At 44.5% G+C, this 16,503-nt stretch overlaps 2 protein-coding genes and 1 long non-coding RNA gene across 4 annotated transcripts in view; 2 read left to right on the forward strand and 1 right to left on the reverse strand.

The window, feature by feature from the left end:
• arfgef3 (ARFGEF family member 3) overlaps window positions 1-6,738 on the forward strand; it is a 33,417-nt gene extending 26,679 nt beyond the window's left edge. For both annotated transcript variants that reach the window (XM_044018904.1, XM_044018905.1), the window contains exons 28-31: window positions 4,295-4,398; window positions 4,465-4,609; window positions 4,692-4,820; window positions 5,599-6,738. In XM_044018904.1, the coding sequence (XP_043874839.1) occupies window positions 4,295-4,398; window positions 4,465-4,609; window positions 4,692-4,820; window positions 5,599-5,867 (647 nt within the window). In that variant the 3' untranslated portion in view covers window positions 5,868-6,738. The remainder of the gene's footprint in view (window positions 1-4,294; window positions 4,399-4,464; window positions 4,610-4,691; window positions 4,821-5,598) is intronic.
• A 6,855-nt stretch (window positions 6,739-13,593) lies between these two features.
• On the reverse strand, window positions 13,594-14,204 carry LOC122764906. The gene is made up of 2 exons (XR_006359900.1): window positions 14,043-14,204; window positions 13,594-13,706 (listed from the first exon to the last, which is right to left on the reverse strand). It is a non-coding gene; the product is annotated as an uncharacterized LOC122764906 (long non-coding RNA).
• Window positions 14,205-15,519: 1,315 nt separating this feature from the next.
• LOC122764908 (thyrotropin-releasing hormone receptor-like) lies at window positions 15,520-16,439 on the forward strand. Its single transcript, XM_044018906.1, has one exon. The coding sequence runs from the start codon at window positions 15,541-15,543 to the stop codon at window positions 16,120-16,122; it is 582 nt and encodes a 193-aa protein (XP_043874841.1). The 5' UTR covers window positions 15,520-15,540; the 3' UTR covers window positions 16,123-16,439.
• The last annotated feature ends 64 nt before the right edge of the window (window positions 16,440-16,503 follow it).

Raw genomic sequence — 16,503 nt, forward strand, 5'->3', positions numbered from 1 at the left:
ATTGAATGACGACATGCGGCTATACATGTCATCACTGGTTACATTGGGCAAAGGACCAGAGAAGATTACGTTGTCAGACACCTACATTGTGCATACCATATATATAGTCCAGTATATATTGAATTATAAGTCTACTACATATATTAACTTTTTTTCAAGTCACATATATAGTTATTATGAAGTCTACTTACATATATTAACTTGTTTTCATGGTCACATATATGTTAGTTATGGAGGTCTACTTACATATATTAACTTGTTTTCATGGTCACATATATGTTAGTTATGGAGGTCTACTTACATATATTAACTTTTTTTCATGGTCACATATATGTTAGTTATGGAGGTCTATATATTAACTTGTTTTCATGGTCACATATATGTTAGTTATGGAGGTCTACTTACATATATTAACTTGTTTTCATGGTCACATATATGTTAGTTATGTCTACTTACATATATTAACTTGTTTTCATGGTCACATATTATGGAGGTCTACACTTGTTTTCATGGTCACATATATGTTAGTTATGGAGGTCTACTACATATATTAACTTGTTTTTACTTACATATATTAACTTATATGGTCACCACATATATTACTTGTTCATGGTCACATTACTTACATATATTAACTTGTTTTCATTTCTAGTCATATATTAACTTGTTTCTACCTACATGTATATTGGTGGCACATATGTTGTGGGGTCTACTTACATATATTAACTTGTTTTCACATATATATGTTAGTTATGGAGGGTTTTCATGGTCACATATATGTAGTTATGGAGGTCTACATATATTAACTTGTTTTCATGGTCACATATATGTTAGTTATGGAGGTCTACTTACATATATTAACTTTTTTCATGGTCACATATATATGTTAGTTATGGAGGTACTTACATATATTAACTTGTTTTCATTCACATGGTCACATATAGTTAGTTATGGAGGTCTACTTACATATATTAACTTGTTTTCATGGTCACATATATATGTTAGTTATGGAGGTCTACTTACATATATTAACTTGTTTTCATGGTCACACATATATGGTTAGTTATGGAGGTCTACTTACATATATGTTTTCATGGTCACATATATATGTTAGTTATAACTTGTTTTCATGGTCACATATATGTTAGTTATGGGGGTCTACTTACATATATTAACTTGTTTTCATGGTCACATATATATAGTTATGTTTTCAGTCACATATATGTTAGTTATGGAGGTCTACATATATTAACTTGTTTTCACTCACACATATATGTGGTATGGAGGGTCTACCACATATATTAACTTGTTTTCATGGTCATATATGTTAGTTATGGAGGTCTACTTACATATATTAACTTGTTTTCATGGTCACATATGTTAGTTATGGAGGTCTACTTACATATATTAACTTGTTTTCATGGTCACATATATGTTATGGAGGTCTACTTACATATATTAACTTGTTTTCATCATATATATGTTAGTTATGGAGGTCTACTTACATATATTAACTTGTTTTCATGGTCACATATATATGTTAGTTATGGAGGTCTACTTACATATATTAACTTGTTTTCATGGTCACATATATGTTAGTTATGGAGGTCTACTTACATATATTAACTTGTTTTCATGGTCAAACATATATGTTAGTTATGGAGGTCTACACTTGTTTTCATGGTCACATATATGTTGTTAGGAGGTCTACTTACATATATTAACTTGTTTTTCACATATATGTTAGTTATGGACTACATATATTAACTTACATATATATGTTAGTTATGGAGGTCTACTTACATATATTAACTTGTTTTCATGGTCACATAAGTTATGGAGGTCTACTTACATATATTAACTTTTGGTCACACATATATGTTAGTTATGGAGGTCTACTTATATATTAACTTGTTTTCATGGTCACATATATATGTTAGTTATGGAGGTCTACTTACATATATTAACTTGTTTTCATGGTCATATATATGTTAGTTATGGAGGTCTACTTACATATATTAACTTGTTTTCATATATATGTTAGTTATGGAGGTCTACTTACATATATATTCAACTCATCATATATATGTTAGTTATGGAGTCTACTTACATATATTAACTTTTTCATGGTCACGGTCACACTTGTTTTCATGGTCATGGAGGTCTACTTACATATATTAACTTGTTTTCATGGTCACATATATGTTAGTTATGGAGGCCTACTTACATATATTAACTTGTTTTCATGGTCACATATATGTTAGTTATGGAGGTCTACTTACATATATTAACTTGTTTTCATGGTTGGAGGTCTACTTACATATATTAACTTGTTTTCACACATATATGTTAGTTATGGAGGTCTACATATATTAACTTGTTTTCATGGTCACATATATATGTTAGTTATGGAGGTCTACTTACATATATTAGCTTGTTTTCATGGTCATGTCTACTTACATATATTAACTGTTTTCATGGTCATATATGTTAGTTATGGAGGTCTACTTACATATATTAACTTGTTTTCATGGTCATATATATAGTTATGGAGGTCTACTTACATATATTAACTTGTTTTCATGGTCACATATATGTTAGTTATGGAGGTCTACTTACATATATTAACTTGTTTTCACGGTCACATATATGTTAGTTATGGAGGTCTACTTACATATATTAACTTGTTTTCATGGTCACATATATGTTAGTTATGGAGGTCTACTTACATATATTAACTTGTTTTCATGGTCACATATATATGTTAGTTATGGAGGTCTACTTACATATATTAACTTGTTTTCATGGTCACATATATATGTTAGTTATGGAGGTCTACTTACATATATTAACTTGTTTTCATGGTCACATATATGTTAGTTATGGAGGTCTACTTACATATATTAACTTGTTTTCATGGTCACACATATATGTTAGTTATGGAGGTCTACTTACATATATTAACTTGTTTTTCATGGTCACATATATGTTAGTTATGGAGGTCATATATATTAACTTGTTTTCATGGTCCATATATGTTAGTTATGGAGGTCTACTTACATATTACTTGAATGTTAGTTATGGAGGTCTACTTACATATATTAACTTGTTTTTCATATGTTAGTTAGTGGAGGTCTACATATATTAACTTGTTTCATGGTCACATATATGTTAGTTATGGAGGTCTACTTACATATATTAACTTGTTTTCACGGTCACATATATGTTAGTTATGGAGGTCTACTTCATATATTAACTTGTTTTCATGGGTTATGGAGGTCTACTTACATATATTAACTTGTTTTCATGGTCACATATATGTTAGTTATGGAGGTCTACTTACATATATATTAATTGTTTCATGGTCACATATATTTAGTTATGGAGTCTACTTACATATATTATGGTCACATATATGTTATGGAGGTCTACTTACATATATTAACTTGTTTCACTTGGTCACATATATATGTTAGTTATGGAGGTCTACTTACATATATTAACTTGTTTTCACGCGGTCACATATATGTTAGTTTATGGAGGTCTACTTACATATATTAACTTGTTTTCACGGTCACATATATGTTACTTATGGAGGTATACTTACATATATTAACTTTTTTCACTGGTCACATATATATGTTAGTTATGGAGGTCTACTACATATTAACTTGTTTTCATCACATGGAGAATACTTACATATATTAACTATTTTCACGGTCACATATATATGTTACGTATGGAGGCTAGTTATGGAGGTCTACTTACATATATTAACTTGTTTTCACGGTCACATATATGTTACTTATGGAGGTCTACTTACTGTACATATATTAACTTGTTTTCATGGTCACATATATATGTTAGTTATGGAGGTCTAAAAACAGCAAGCCCACCTCCTTTACGCTTACTGCTCTTAGTGCAGTCCCTGTCAGCCCGGACAGTGTGGAAACCCTCGGTGGAAACATTGTGGTCAGGAACATCTGTGTGTCGCCATGACGAGAGTGTCTTACATAAAAACATGAAGTAAGCTTGTGGTTCCTTAGATCGTTTGTGAGAAAGGAGTAACGTTGTGACACTGCCCCCTACAGTTTATGTGAGTATTGGATTTTGACGACACTCACGTTTATTTATGTCTGATAAGAGCAACAACAATAACAGCAAAGACGTTCATGGACTCACGTTGTTGCTGTGGTCGAGAATCAAAATGACTCATGTGTCACTTTCACACGCACACATGTACTGAACAGGAAGTGTGTGTTTGTGTGTAAACGACATGTCTTTGTTTGTGTAGGAGAGGTGGACTATAAGGAGATCGGAGACTGCGTCCACGCGTCGGCTCACAGCTCGACTGACCTCTGTCTGCCCGCCCTTGACTATCTACGCAAGTGTTCACAGGTAGTAGCTCCGCCCGCATGCCGTAGTCACGTCATATGTGTTTATTAATGAAGCTTTGATTGACAGCTGCTGGCAAAGATCTACAAGATGTCGTCCAAGCCCGTGTTCCTGGGGGCGAGGCTCGCCAGTCTGCCCATGAGGTCACAGGAGCGCTCCATCAGCAGCGAGGACGGGATGGACTGTGTCCTCCAGGAGTTTGACGATGACACAGGTAAAGACAGGTGTGTGTGTGTGTGTGTGTGTGTGTGTGGACTCGTGTCCTCTGGTCCCTGAACGCAGCATTGTGTCTCCAGGTCTGATCCAGGTCTGGATTCTGTTGTTGGAGCAGCTCACGGCTGCAGTTTCCAACTGTCCTCGAAAACATCAACCACCAACTCTGGAGCTGCTGTTTACACTGATGAGAGAAGTGAGCTGTGTCCCAGGTACACACACCACACGCACGCACGCGCCCGCGCACACGCACGCATGCACGCACACGCACGCACACACACACACACAGCCGCACACAGACACACACACACAGCGCACGCACGCCACACACACACGCACACACACACACACTGACACACACACACACACACACAGAGACACACACACGCACGCACACACACACACACAGAGAGACACACAGACACAGACACACACACACACACACAGAGACACACACACACACACACACACATTCCACACAGACACACACACACAGACACACACACACACACACACACAGACACACACACACACAGACCCACACAGACACACACACACACACACACACACAGCACACACACACACACAGAGACACACACACACAGACACACACGCACACAGACACACACACACACACACACACACACACACAGACACACACACACCCACACAGACCCACACACACAGACACACACACAAACACACACGGACGCACACACACACACAAAAATACACACACAGACACACACACACACACACACACACACAGACCACACAGACACACACACAAACACACACACACAGACACACACACACACAGACCCACACACACACACAGACACACACACACACACACACACAGAGACACACACACACACACACACACACACACACAAACACAGACACACACACACAGACACACACACACCACACAGACACACACACAGACCCACACACACACACACACCTCTCTCTCTCTCTCTCTCTCAGGTCCAGGCTTCGCCATCTTTGCCGTCATCCAGCTTCTGCTTCCTGTGATGTCACTGTGGCTGCAGCGTAGCCATGGCGACCACTCTTACTGGGATGTGGCAGCAGCAAACTTCAAACATGCCATTGGTCTGTCGTGTGAGCTGGTGGTCGAACACGTCAACAGTTTCATCCACTCAGGTGACAGGTCACAGGTCACAGGTCACAAGACATTCACACCTTCAGTATGTGCAGTCACAGTGATTTTCCCTGTTTTCAGGGTGGTTCCCTGATCTTACAAAATAAATATTTAAGTTTATTATTTTTATCAGTCAAATTTTTGCCACTAACTGTTGCAAAAAGACTTTGATCAACGTTGATCTTACACTAATAGAAAAGTAATCTGGGTATATCCCAAAATACAAAGTTTATCTACACAGGGTACCTGAGTGCCTGTAAGTGAACTTAAAGTACACGCAACCATTTTCCAAAAAGCTACCAATTTCGGGCTTTCCCATACACAATGAATTAAAGTTCCTTTCTCAGTCAAACATTGCATGTATCTGGAATGTCAGGGGTCCACTTGTTGAGTTTCTCAGGGGTTATGTATGTCCTCATCAACCATTTGTGTTGCAACAGTTTCAGTATTAATGGTTTGAGATTGAGCTTTTAAACAAGCTTTCGCCCACTCAGCTTCTTCAATATCTCCCTTAATATCCAAACTCCATGCCCTCCTTCTATCATGACTAGATTCCTCATCATGCGAGACAAGTGCCGTCTCCCGTTCATGTCTTTTAACACAATACCCTCAAGACAGGAGCCTGGTGGCTCAACTGTAGATATTTAAAAAGGTCACAAAGGTCGTTAAATGTTAATTAATTGCCCTGAACATATAAGTCTCCAGTTTTTCGTATCCCCCTGTCGGCCCAAGCCCGAAAACCACCATCTTCCCTGCCAGGAGTGAACGGCACTGTTTGAGGGCTGAGCCTCAAGAAGAAGGATTGCTGGTTGAGGCGGTGGATAATGGACTATGATTCCGATTAGAGAATCAAGGCACTTGGACAGAGAGATTTTCTTTGTCTTCCTTTAATGAAGATTGTTGAACAGCAACATGTAGTGTGTATTTAGTTTGTGTGTATACAGGTGTGTATATGTGTGTGTACGTGTGTGTATATGTGTGTGTATATGTGTGGTCTGAAATCAGAGAAAAACAATAACGTGTCACAAAATGCTCAGAATATTATTCAGGAACTTACATCAATAAACGATTCTTAACAGCTGCAAATTGCTGCTTAAGAATAGCATAACAACAGAAATGTACTATTGGTGAATAATTGAACATGTACACGTCTTCACAAACACAATAAACTCAGTTGCAATATCGATGCAAGCAAGGGCAAAGCTAACCGCTACTGAGACACAAGCCATTTATCCACTCAAGCTCCCACAATATGTTCCATGCAACACAAACAGGAATAATAATCAATATCCACAACTAGTAAGCAGAACACACTTACATTTCCTCAAGAACGCACACATAATGTTGGAAACGCACAGAAAATCCATGCAGCTTCACGCAGTCTGGTCTGCTGCTTGTCAGTGTGACTGGGCATGTCCTGACGTGTTCAGACTGTGCTACTGCCTTTGACCATTAGATGGTGCTTTACCTTTAGGGCTTTCTCACACAGCCGCCCCCAAAGGTCTGTCTTGAGGACATTTGAACTCCCAGAGAAAGTCCATCAGTTGGCGTTATCCTCAGAGTCACTGATCTTGGGTAGCTGGATGAGTCGGGCGACAGGCCGGATGTAGGTCTTGTCCTTAACCTTGACAGTGGCTGTTCTGATGTTTCCATCTGGTCCAGGGTAGATCTTGACCACTTTGCCCACTGGCCAGAGAGCTTGTGGGAGTTGTGGATCAACTATCAGAACGACCTGGTCCATGGCAAGTTGGCCTCCATCTGTCTGCCATTTAGCTCTTCCTTGTAGGCTTGGCAGGTACCGTCGGATGAAAGTTGACCAGAAGTGGTCTGCTAGCACCTGACTATGCCTCTATCGTTGTGTCCCCAAAATACTGCTGGAGTCATACAAGGCCTGTGGCAGTGAGGAATCACGACGTCCCATAAGTAAAACATGCGGCGTAATTGGGTCAGGGTCAGCAGCATCAGCTGAGACATATGCGAGTGGTTTAGCGTTTAAAATCCCCTCGACTTCAACAAGAACGCTGTGCAGGACCGGCTCTGGCACTGACTGATCCCGGAGGATGACCCTAAGCGCTGTTTTCACTGATCGAACCTCCCGCTCCCAGGCCCCGCCGAAATGTGGAGCACTTGGGGGGTTGAACTGGAAGGAGATCTTCTGTTTCGCTAGCTGATCTTGCAGCTCAGGCGCCATAGCATCAAAGGCCTCCCGTAACTCCCGTTCACCTCCAACAAAGTTGGTACCATTATCACACAGGAGTTCGAAAGGTGTACCACGCCTGGCGATGAATCGGCGCAAGGATAGCAGGAAGGCATCTGTGTCAAGGCTCTCTAGCAGGTCAAGGTGGACACACCTGGTAGTTAGGCATTTGTACACAATCCCCCATCGCTTTTCAGTCCTGCGGCCGATTTTCACAACAAAAGGGCCAAAACAGTCCACTCCCGTCGAGTAGAATGGCGGCTTGTAGATGCGCAGCCTGCAGGGCGGAAGATCGGCCATCTTGGGAATGTCTGGCTTGGCGCGCCAGAGCTGGCATTCCCTGCAGCTGTGCTGATGCCTCCATATCGCCTCCCGGCCACGCAGGACCCAGTACTGGCGTCGCATCTCCGCTAGCACCCGTTCAGGCCCTGGATGAAGAAGCTTGTGATCGAAGTCCTGGATCAGCAGTTTGGTGATCTGGTGTGCCGGGTCCAGAATAATCGGATGGATAGCATCTGCATCTAGATCCTCTGCGTGCCACAGTCTACCTCCAACGCGAAGTAATCCTGTGGCTTCGTCATACTCAGGTGAGAGCGTAACCAGACGACTGTCAGCTGGAATGGGTCGACTGGCCTTGAGGGCCTTTAACTCCCCAGGGAAAGAGTCCTGCTGAGCCCGAGCCAGAAGTAGCTTCTCTGCTGAGATATAGGTGGCTGCGTCTGCAGTCTGACAATCGCTGGAGGCAGCCGCCCCATGAAGGGAAGTGACGGTAGTCTGAACTAGATCTTTCCAGGTGTGAAACTGAATTGGATCAGGTAGGTTTGGGTTCTGAGCCTCCCATGTAATACTGATGAGGGTGGACTTCCTGAGTTCAACAGAGTCGGGCCCATCGTCTGCTGCTGTGGGCATAGTTGGCCAATGGTCAGGAGGCTGATGGAGGAAATCCGGACCACTAGTCCATCGGTGTGGATGTGCCAAATCTGAGAGCCTCAGACCTCGCGTTATGTCATCGGCCGGATTTCTTGCCGAATCCACATATCTCCACCTGGCCACCTCGGTAAGAGTTTGAATCTCCGCAATACGCGTGCCAACAAAGACTTTGTAACGGCACGACTCAGATCTCAGCCATTGGAGCACCGTAGTGGAATCTGACCAGAGGAATATCTGCTGGATGGGTATGGTCAGCTCCGTCTGGATGAACTTGGCAGGTTGAGCGCCAGTGAGCGCTGCACTTAGTTCCAGACGGGGCATGCTCAGGCGTTTCTTCGGTGCCACTCTTGATCTGGCTAGCACGAAGGAGGTGTAGACATGACCTTGATCATCGACCGTGCGTAGGTAGGCCACTGATCCATACGCACTCTCTGATGCGTCGCAGAAGACGTGAAGCTCCCTGGATCCAGTAGGCTTGTCGGCACATAGAGGTGCATAAGTCCGTGAGAAATGGAGGTGAATAAGCTCAGGAAGCTCATTCAACCAAGCTGTCCACTGCTCTCTCAGAGACTGGGGTTCAAGCAGATCATCCCATTTGATGTCTTGTTTCCAAATATCCTGGATGAAGACCTTAGCCCTGGTGGTGAAGGGAATGATAAAGCCCAGTGGATCATACTGACTCGCTAGGGCTTTGTAGATGTTCCTTAGGGTTGGCTCAAGGTGGTCCGCTGGACGGAGCTTAAAGCCTAGAGAATCGGTGAGACAGTTCCACTGAAGGCCCAAGGTCGACTCTTGCAGGTTGTTACTGCCCTTAGACAGCCAAAGCTCACAGCGCTCTGATTTGGCTTCTGAGGGAAGATGCTTGATCACTGCTGGCACATTACTCGCCCACTGCCTGAGATCAAATCCTCCTTCCAGGAGTAGCTGGCGTGGATCGTCAATGAGAGCTTTGGCTTCGGCAGTGGTGCGGGTGCTATGTAGACAGTTGTCCACATAAAAGGAGTGCTCCACAACCTCTACCAAGTTGGACTTGTCACCACAGCTGTCCTGAACATGGTGCTGGAGGGCGAATACAGCGCAACAGGGGCTGCATGTAGTGCCGAACGGCAGCACCTGCCATTCGTAGATGGTTGGCTCTTCCTCCCTCTGCATGTTTCTCCAGATGAACCTCAGCACCGGTGTGTCAGTGGGCTGCAAGCGGACCTGATGGAACATCGCCTTTATGTCCCCGCTCACAGCAAGCGAATGCTGACGGAACCTCAGCAAGACACCAAGTAAAGAGGGCCCTAAGGTTGGTCCAGGCAACAGGAGCTCGTTCAGTGACTGCCCTCGGTATTGAAAAGAACAGTCGAAGACAACTCTGTCCTTTCCGTTGTGGTGGACCATGTGGTGTGGTATGAACCATGACTCTGACGACTGTCCTGCTTCTCCTGGCGAAACCTTTGATATGTAGCCCGCTTCCTCCAGCTTCCGGATCTCAGCACAGTAAGACTTGGCCTGTGTAGGGTTCTTAGCGAGCTTCCGTTCTGTGTTGCGAAGCCTGGGGAGTACTGCTTCCGCCGGAGCATGGAGAGCTATGTCAGTCGTACGGCGAAGAAGAGGAGTGGCATAGCGTGGGATACCATCTACGGTCACTCTAGTAGTGGCTGTCTGGAGCAGAGTGAGAGCTTGTTGGTCTTCCTTTGAGCGAGTGGCAGCCTTCTCACTGTAGGGCAAGGTGTCCATTTGCCAGAGGCGCTCCACGTTCCTGAGAAGCTCGCTGGAAGCTGAGGCTGTGGCGATGTGCAGGCACTGTTGGACTCCAGGTGAAAGATGGACAGTATCAACTGGCCCTTGAAGCGACCAGCCCAGCTGAGTGCAGATGGCAACGGGTCCACCTGAAGGTCCTGCATGCACCGGTTGGACTGGAGTAATCAGGTGAGGCATATCAGATCCAATTAGAAGCAGAGGTCGGGCACGGTTCACCGGGGGTAAAGGAAGCTCTCTGAGGTGGTTATATTTCTGCTGTAGCACGGCAACTGGATAAGTGTGTTCAGCGAGAGCCAATCCCTCTGCAGTGAAGGCGTGGGATATCAGGTGCTTCTCGGATGGCCGCAGTGGTGATGATACCTCCAGGGAGACTGATGCGCCATTGAGTTGCTTAACGCTTTGGTGCACAGTCTGCAGGGGTAGCGTCTCTGGATGGCAGACGAGGTTAAGCTGTTGCACCACTTGAGGAAGGACAATGCTCCTCTCTGACCCGTCATCGAGTACCGCATAAGTCTCCATCCTTCGGTCACCGTTATGGAGGAGGACCTTGACTACCTTCAGCATTACTCTTTGAGATCTGTTAGGCCGGTCCAGATACACTTTCGTGGGGAGTACACTGACCGTATACACTTTCCGTTTTGTTTCCTGGACTGACTCATGCAAGACAGTGAGGTGCGTTTCCTTACAGGTTTTACAGGGGCGCTTAAGCGTGCACCGGTCCTCGGTGTGATTGCGTCCACATTTCCGACACCGTTTGCCGTCCTTGAGCCACTTCAAGACTTGGTCGGTGTTCAACTTCTTGAATTCCTCGCAGGAATTGAGATAGTGGTCGTGACTGTCACAATATGGACAGTAAGGTTTGGGCTTGGGTCTGACCTTTGCCTGCGTAAGCCCTGCCCCGAATGTCTCGTCCCTGGTTACCTCCTCAGCTGCAGTGAAGCACACCATCGTTGGCTTCTCTCTGGGCTGAGCGGTTCGCTGATCCTTCCTAGCAGGTCGGGGGGCTTCAGTCTGATACAATGCTGCCGCTCTACTGGAGATGCGCCTTGCTTGAGACTTTGTTTGGAGCCAGGTAGCCAAGTCCTGAATGGTATAGGTTCTGTCGGTGCCAGTCTGCAGAATACCGTATCGCAGGCAATACTCAACAAAGCCATCGCGGAAAGTGGGAGGCATCTTGCTGAGCAGACGATCAACGTGGGAGCCGCAGTGGAGCTCATATCCATTTTGTCCCTCGAGGGTCTTCAACATGCCTACCAAGGACTGGACAGACAAGGCGAATGAGTCGAAGGCGTTGGCATCACCCATCTTGAGAGCAGGCGCGTTGAGTATAGCACCAAGCTCACTCTGGACCAGCTGTCGTGGCTGCCCGTACTTATCTTGTAGAGCCTGCAATGCACTCGTATATGGTGCAGGGTCATGCATGTACGCCTTGGCAAGCTGCAGTGCACTTGGGAGCTTGATGTGTCCTATCAACACTTGATATTTATATTGCTCACTAAGGTGAAGGTTGCTTCCCAGTACGTTGTCTAGTGCAAGCTTGAGCAGAGCAAAGTCACTCTCCCGACCACTCTCGAACACTGGCAGGGAAGGTCGAGGGATCCCAAGGGCTGATGCAAGAAGTAACTCGGCTCCGGGTAGTGGTGTGTAACCAGGGTAGGGAGCAGAGAGAACTGGAGCAGTCTGTTGCCCGTGGTGAGTTGAGAAGAGTGGTGGAGCTTGGCTGGAATGCTGAGCAGTGTTGAGTGGCTCCATGGCTGGTTGGCTGTAAGCGGGTTGGTACATTGGTTGGTTATAACTTGTTGCCGGTGCTGGGCCACAAGGACGTTGTGACTCAAAAAATGATGCCACCTGAGGTGTAGTATGAGCCAGAGGTGTCGAGGTGATGACAGGCACTGAAAGGTGTGACACAGGTTGTATCGTAGGAGCGAGTGCTAACGCTGGGCCAGGTTGTAGTCTCCCGGACCTAAGTGCCATGGGTGCTGGACCCTGGAGCTGTGCTGTTGGGTTTGCCAGGGGAGCAGGTATCGCTGGGATGGCAGCAGGTTGCAGCATTGGCTGTAGTCCAGTAGGAGGCGCTGTAGGGACTGGAAGAATGTGTTGCCTCACTTGTGGGGGAGAAATAAGGGGGTGCGCAACAGCAGCAGGTGTTGGAAGTGACCGAGTTGACCGTGAGAGCTGGGAAGCAGATAGAAGCGTGTCTGCCTGTCTTGCCTGCACTGTCGGTGGTAAGTCCAGGTAAGGGTCGGACTTGTCGGAGTGTACAGATGAAGGTGCAGGTGGCAAAGCATTGGTAAGCATCGAAGAACGAAGCTTGGCGATCTCAAGCTCCTGTTCGGCCCTCGTTAGGCGCTGCTCTCTCTCTAGCCGCCTATTGAGTGCTTCTCTGGCTTTGAGTGCCTCATCTTGAAGCCGCTGTGCTTCTTTGGCCTGATCATCCAGCAGTTTACACTCCAAGTCAGCTTGAGTCTCATGCTCCATCATATGGCGGATATCTTCCAGCTCCAACTGCTTTATTCTCTCTTCCAAGATTGCAGCTTGTGCAGTTGAGAGACCCTGAGTGGGATACGTACCAAAGGAGTAGTATGTACGCCTACTGGATCTGCTATGGGTGTATGAACTCCTGTTGGATGACCTGCTCGGGTTGCTGCTGTGGTGGCTGCTAGAGCGGGAAACAGTAGCAGGTGAATCTGAGTGTGCAGATGGCTGGAATCCAACATGGTAGTCCTCCAGGTAAGCAGGCAAGCGATGCTCTCTCTGTGGACGTCTCCGGGGCTCTGAGGTGCCTGATGCTGCATCGTCCATTATCCTCTTCTTAGGTTGCACTCAATCCGGCTCGAAGGACCAATGTTTGAGGGCTGAGCCTCAAGATGAAGGATTGCTGGTTGAGGCGGTGGATAATGGACTATGATTCCGATTAGAGAATCAAGGCACTTGGACAGAGAGATTTTCTTTTCTTCCTTTAATGAAGATTGTTGAACAGCAACATGTAGTGTGTATGTAGTTTGTGTGTATATAGGTGTGTATACGTGTGTGTGCATGTGTGTGTATAAGTGTGGTCTGAAATCAGAGAAAAACAATAACGTGTCACAAAATGCTCAGAATATTATTCAGGAACTTACATCAATAAACGATTCTTAACAGCTGCAAATTGCTGCATAAGTATAGCATAACAACAGACATGTATTATCTGAATATTTGAACATGTAAACGTCTTTACTAAAGCATAGTCACAAACACAATGAACTCAGTTGCAATATCGATGCAAGCAAGGGCAAAGCTAACCGCTACTGAGACACAAGCCATTTATCCACTCAAGCTCACACAATATGTTCCATGCAACACAAACAGGAATAATGATCAAATATCCACAACTAGTAAGCAGAACACACTTACATTTCCTCAAGAACTCACACATAATGTTGGAAACGCACAGAAAGTCCATGCAGCTTCACGCAGTCTGGTCTGCTGCTTGTCAGTGTGACTGGGCATGTCCTGACGTGTTCAGACCGTGCTACTGCCTTTGACCAGTAGATGGTGCTTTACCTTTAGGGCTTTCTCACAATCAGAATGTTTGTTTGCAGAAATGTCGAGAAATGTTGGGCAATGTTGAAAAATGTTTCTCAAAATGTTGAAAAATGTTTCTCTAAATGTTGAAAAATGTTTCTCTAAATGTTGAAAAATGTTTCTCTAAATGTTGAAAAATGTTTCTCAAAATGTTGAAAAATGTTTCTCAAAATGTTGAAAAATATTCAGAAAAACTCTTTTGTGTTTGCACTCGTTTTTTGTTTGTGATTCTGACTGTGGACGGGGCTTAGGAGGCTGTCTGCTGATTGGCAAATGAGTTTTAGAGTGACAGCAGAAGTAGACACAGGCTTGGAGTTGTTGTCCAGATGCAGCCCGTGACCAAGTGGAAAGGGAACTTGACTTGTAACTGGAGGGTCGCCGGTTCATAATCCCCACCCGGTCAAAAAGGGCTGGGGTACCCCTGAGCAAGGTACCCAACCCCCAATGCTCCCTGGGCGCTACTCAGTGTGGCAGCCCACTGCTCCTAATTATAGGATGGGTCAAAATGCAGAGAATAATTTCCCCAAGGGAATTAATAAAGTATATAAAATAAAAAAAAAATTTTTAAAAATCTGGGACTCCTTCTCCAAGACCCAACTATACTGTACTAAACTGAACTGTACTGTACCAAACTGAACCATACTGTACAAAACTGTACCAAACTGAACCGTACTGTACCAACCGAACTATTGTACAAAACTGTACCAAACTGAACCGCATTACCAATCTGTACCAATCTGTACCAACTGAACCATACTGTACAAAACTGTACCTCAACTGTACCAAACTGTACAAAACTGTACCAAACTGAACTGTACTGTACCAATCTGTACCAATCTGTACGAAAATCAGAATGCCAACCGTACCAAACTGTACAAAACTGTACCAACCAAACTGAACTGTACTGTACCAATCTGTACCAATCTGTACCGTAATGTACCAAACTGAACCATACTGTACAAAACTGTACCAAACTGTACCACACTGTACCAACTGAACCATACTGTACAAAACTGTACTCAACTGAACCAAACTGTGCACGCAATTCAATCTGTACCAAACCAATGAACCATACTGTACCAAACTTAACCGCGACTGTACCAAACTGTACCACACTGTACCAAACTGAACCATACTGTACCAATCTGTACCAAACTTCACCATACTGTACCAATCTGTACCAAACTTCACCATACTGTACCAAACTTAACCGCACTGTACCAAACTGAACCACACTGTACCAAACTGTACCACACTGTACCAAACTGAACCATACTGTACAAAACTGTACCATACTGTAGCAAACTGAACCATACTGAACCGCACCATGATGGAAACAGAATTATTAAACTGTGTCTTTGCTTCTTCTCTTCAGGTGACTAAGATGTTAGCTGTGGTCGTGATCCTCTTTGCTCTGCTGTGGATGCCTTACCGCACCTTAGTCCTCATCAACTCTTTCGTGTCCACGCCGTACCTGAACGCCTGGTTCCTCCTGTTCTGTCGGACGTGCATCTACGCTAACAGCGCCATCAACCCTGTGATATACAACGCAATGTCTCAGAGGTTTCGCTCTGCATTTCGCGGGCTTTACCGTTGCCAGCGGCCGGAAGGACTTCAGAGGACACTGTCAACAATCCAGACGGGTTTCGGCAAAGTCAGAGAACCCCAAACCTCCCTGGCAACCGACAGCAAAGGAGATGATGAGGAGGCGAGGAGGAGGACGAGGAGGAGGAGCATCCTGGATGATATAAAGACAAAGCAGAATGGAAGCAGCCACCAGGAGAGAGTCAGCGATGGCGGCCCTTTTGAAACGTCACTGTGTGGTCGTGAGGATGAGGAGTGGCCTTCGTCAAGTGACCCCTCAGCAAATGTTCAACATTCTGTAAACGACAAAGAGGACAATGTGTAATGTTTTTGTCATTGTAGGACACACAGGGATGTGAAGGTGATCACATGATCAGCAGGATCACATGACGGCACATTTCATATCAACGTGTTTTAACTGAACCGTTTCCTGTTTACAAACAAAAAGTGAAGAGGAAGAGGAAGAGGAAGGTGTTTAACCACAGCAGGAAGTTCACCGGTTTGCTTTAAAATGTGTTTTTCATGTAGTGTTTTACGGCTTTATCACACAAAGACAAAGACATGGACTGTAAATAAGGGAGTGTCAAGTGTGAGTGTTGTATTTCTTTTATTATTAGGGTGTTCACACATGTGTTCATTAAAATGAATGGATGAAAACAACTGTATGCTTTTTAGTGAGTGAGTGTGTGAGTGAGTGAGTGTTGTC

This window comes from Solea senegalensis, unplaced genomic scaffold (genome assembly GCF_019176455.1).
Source record: "Solea senegalensis isolate Sse05_10M unplaced genomic scaffold, IFAPA_SoseM_1 scf7180000017757, whole genome shotgun sequence".
Lineage (NCBI taxonomy): Eukaryota > Metazoa > Chordata > Actinopteri > Pleuronectiformes > Soleidae > Solea > Solea senegalensis.

What these genes read in the sequence shown, in the direction of transcription:
- LOC122764908 (XM_044018906.1), top strand. Translation starts at nt 15,541, where the DNA reads ATGATGGAAACAGAATTATTAAACTGTGTCTTTGCTTCTTCTCTTCAG.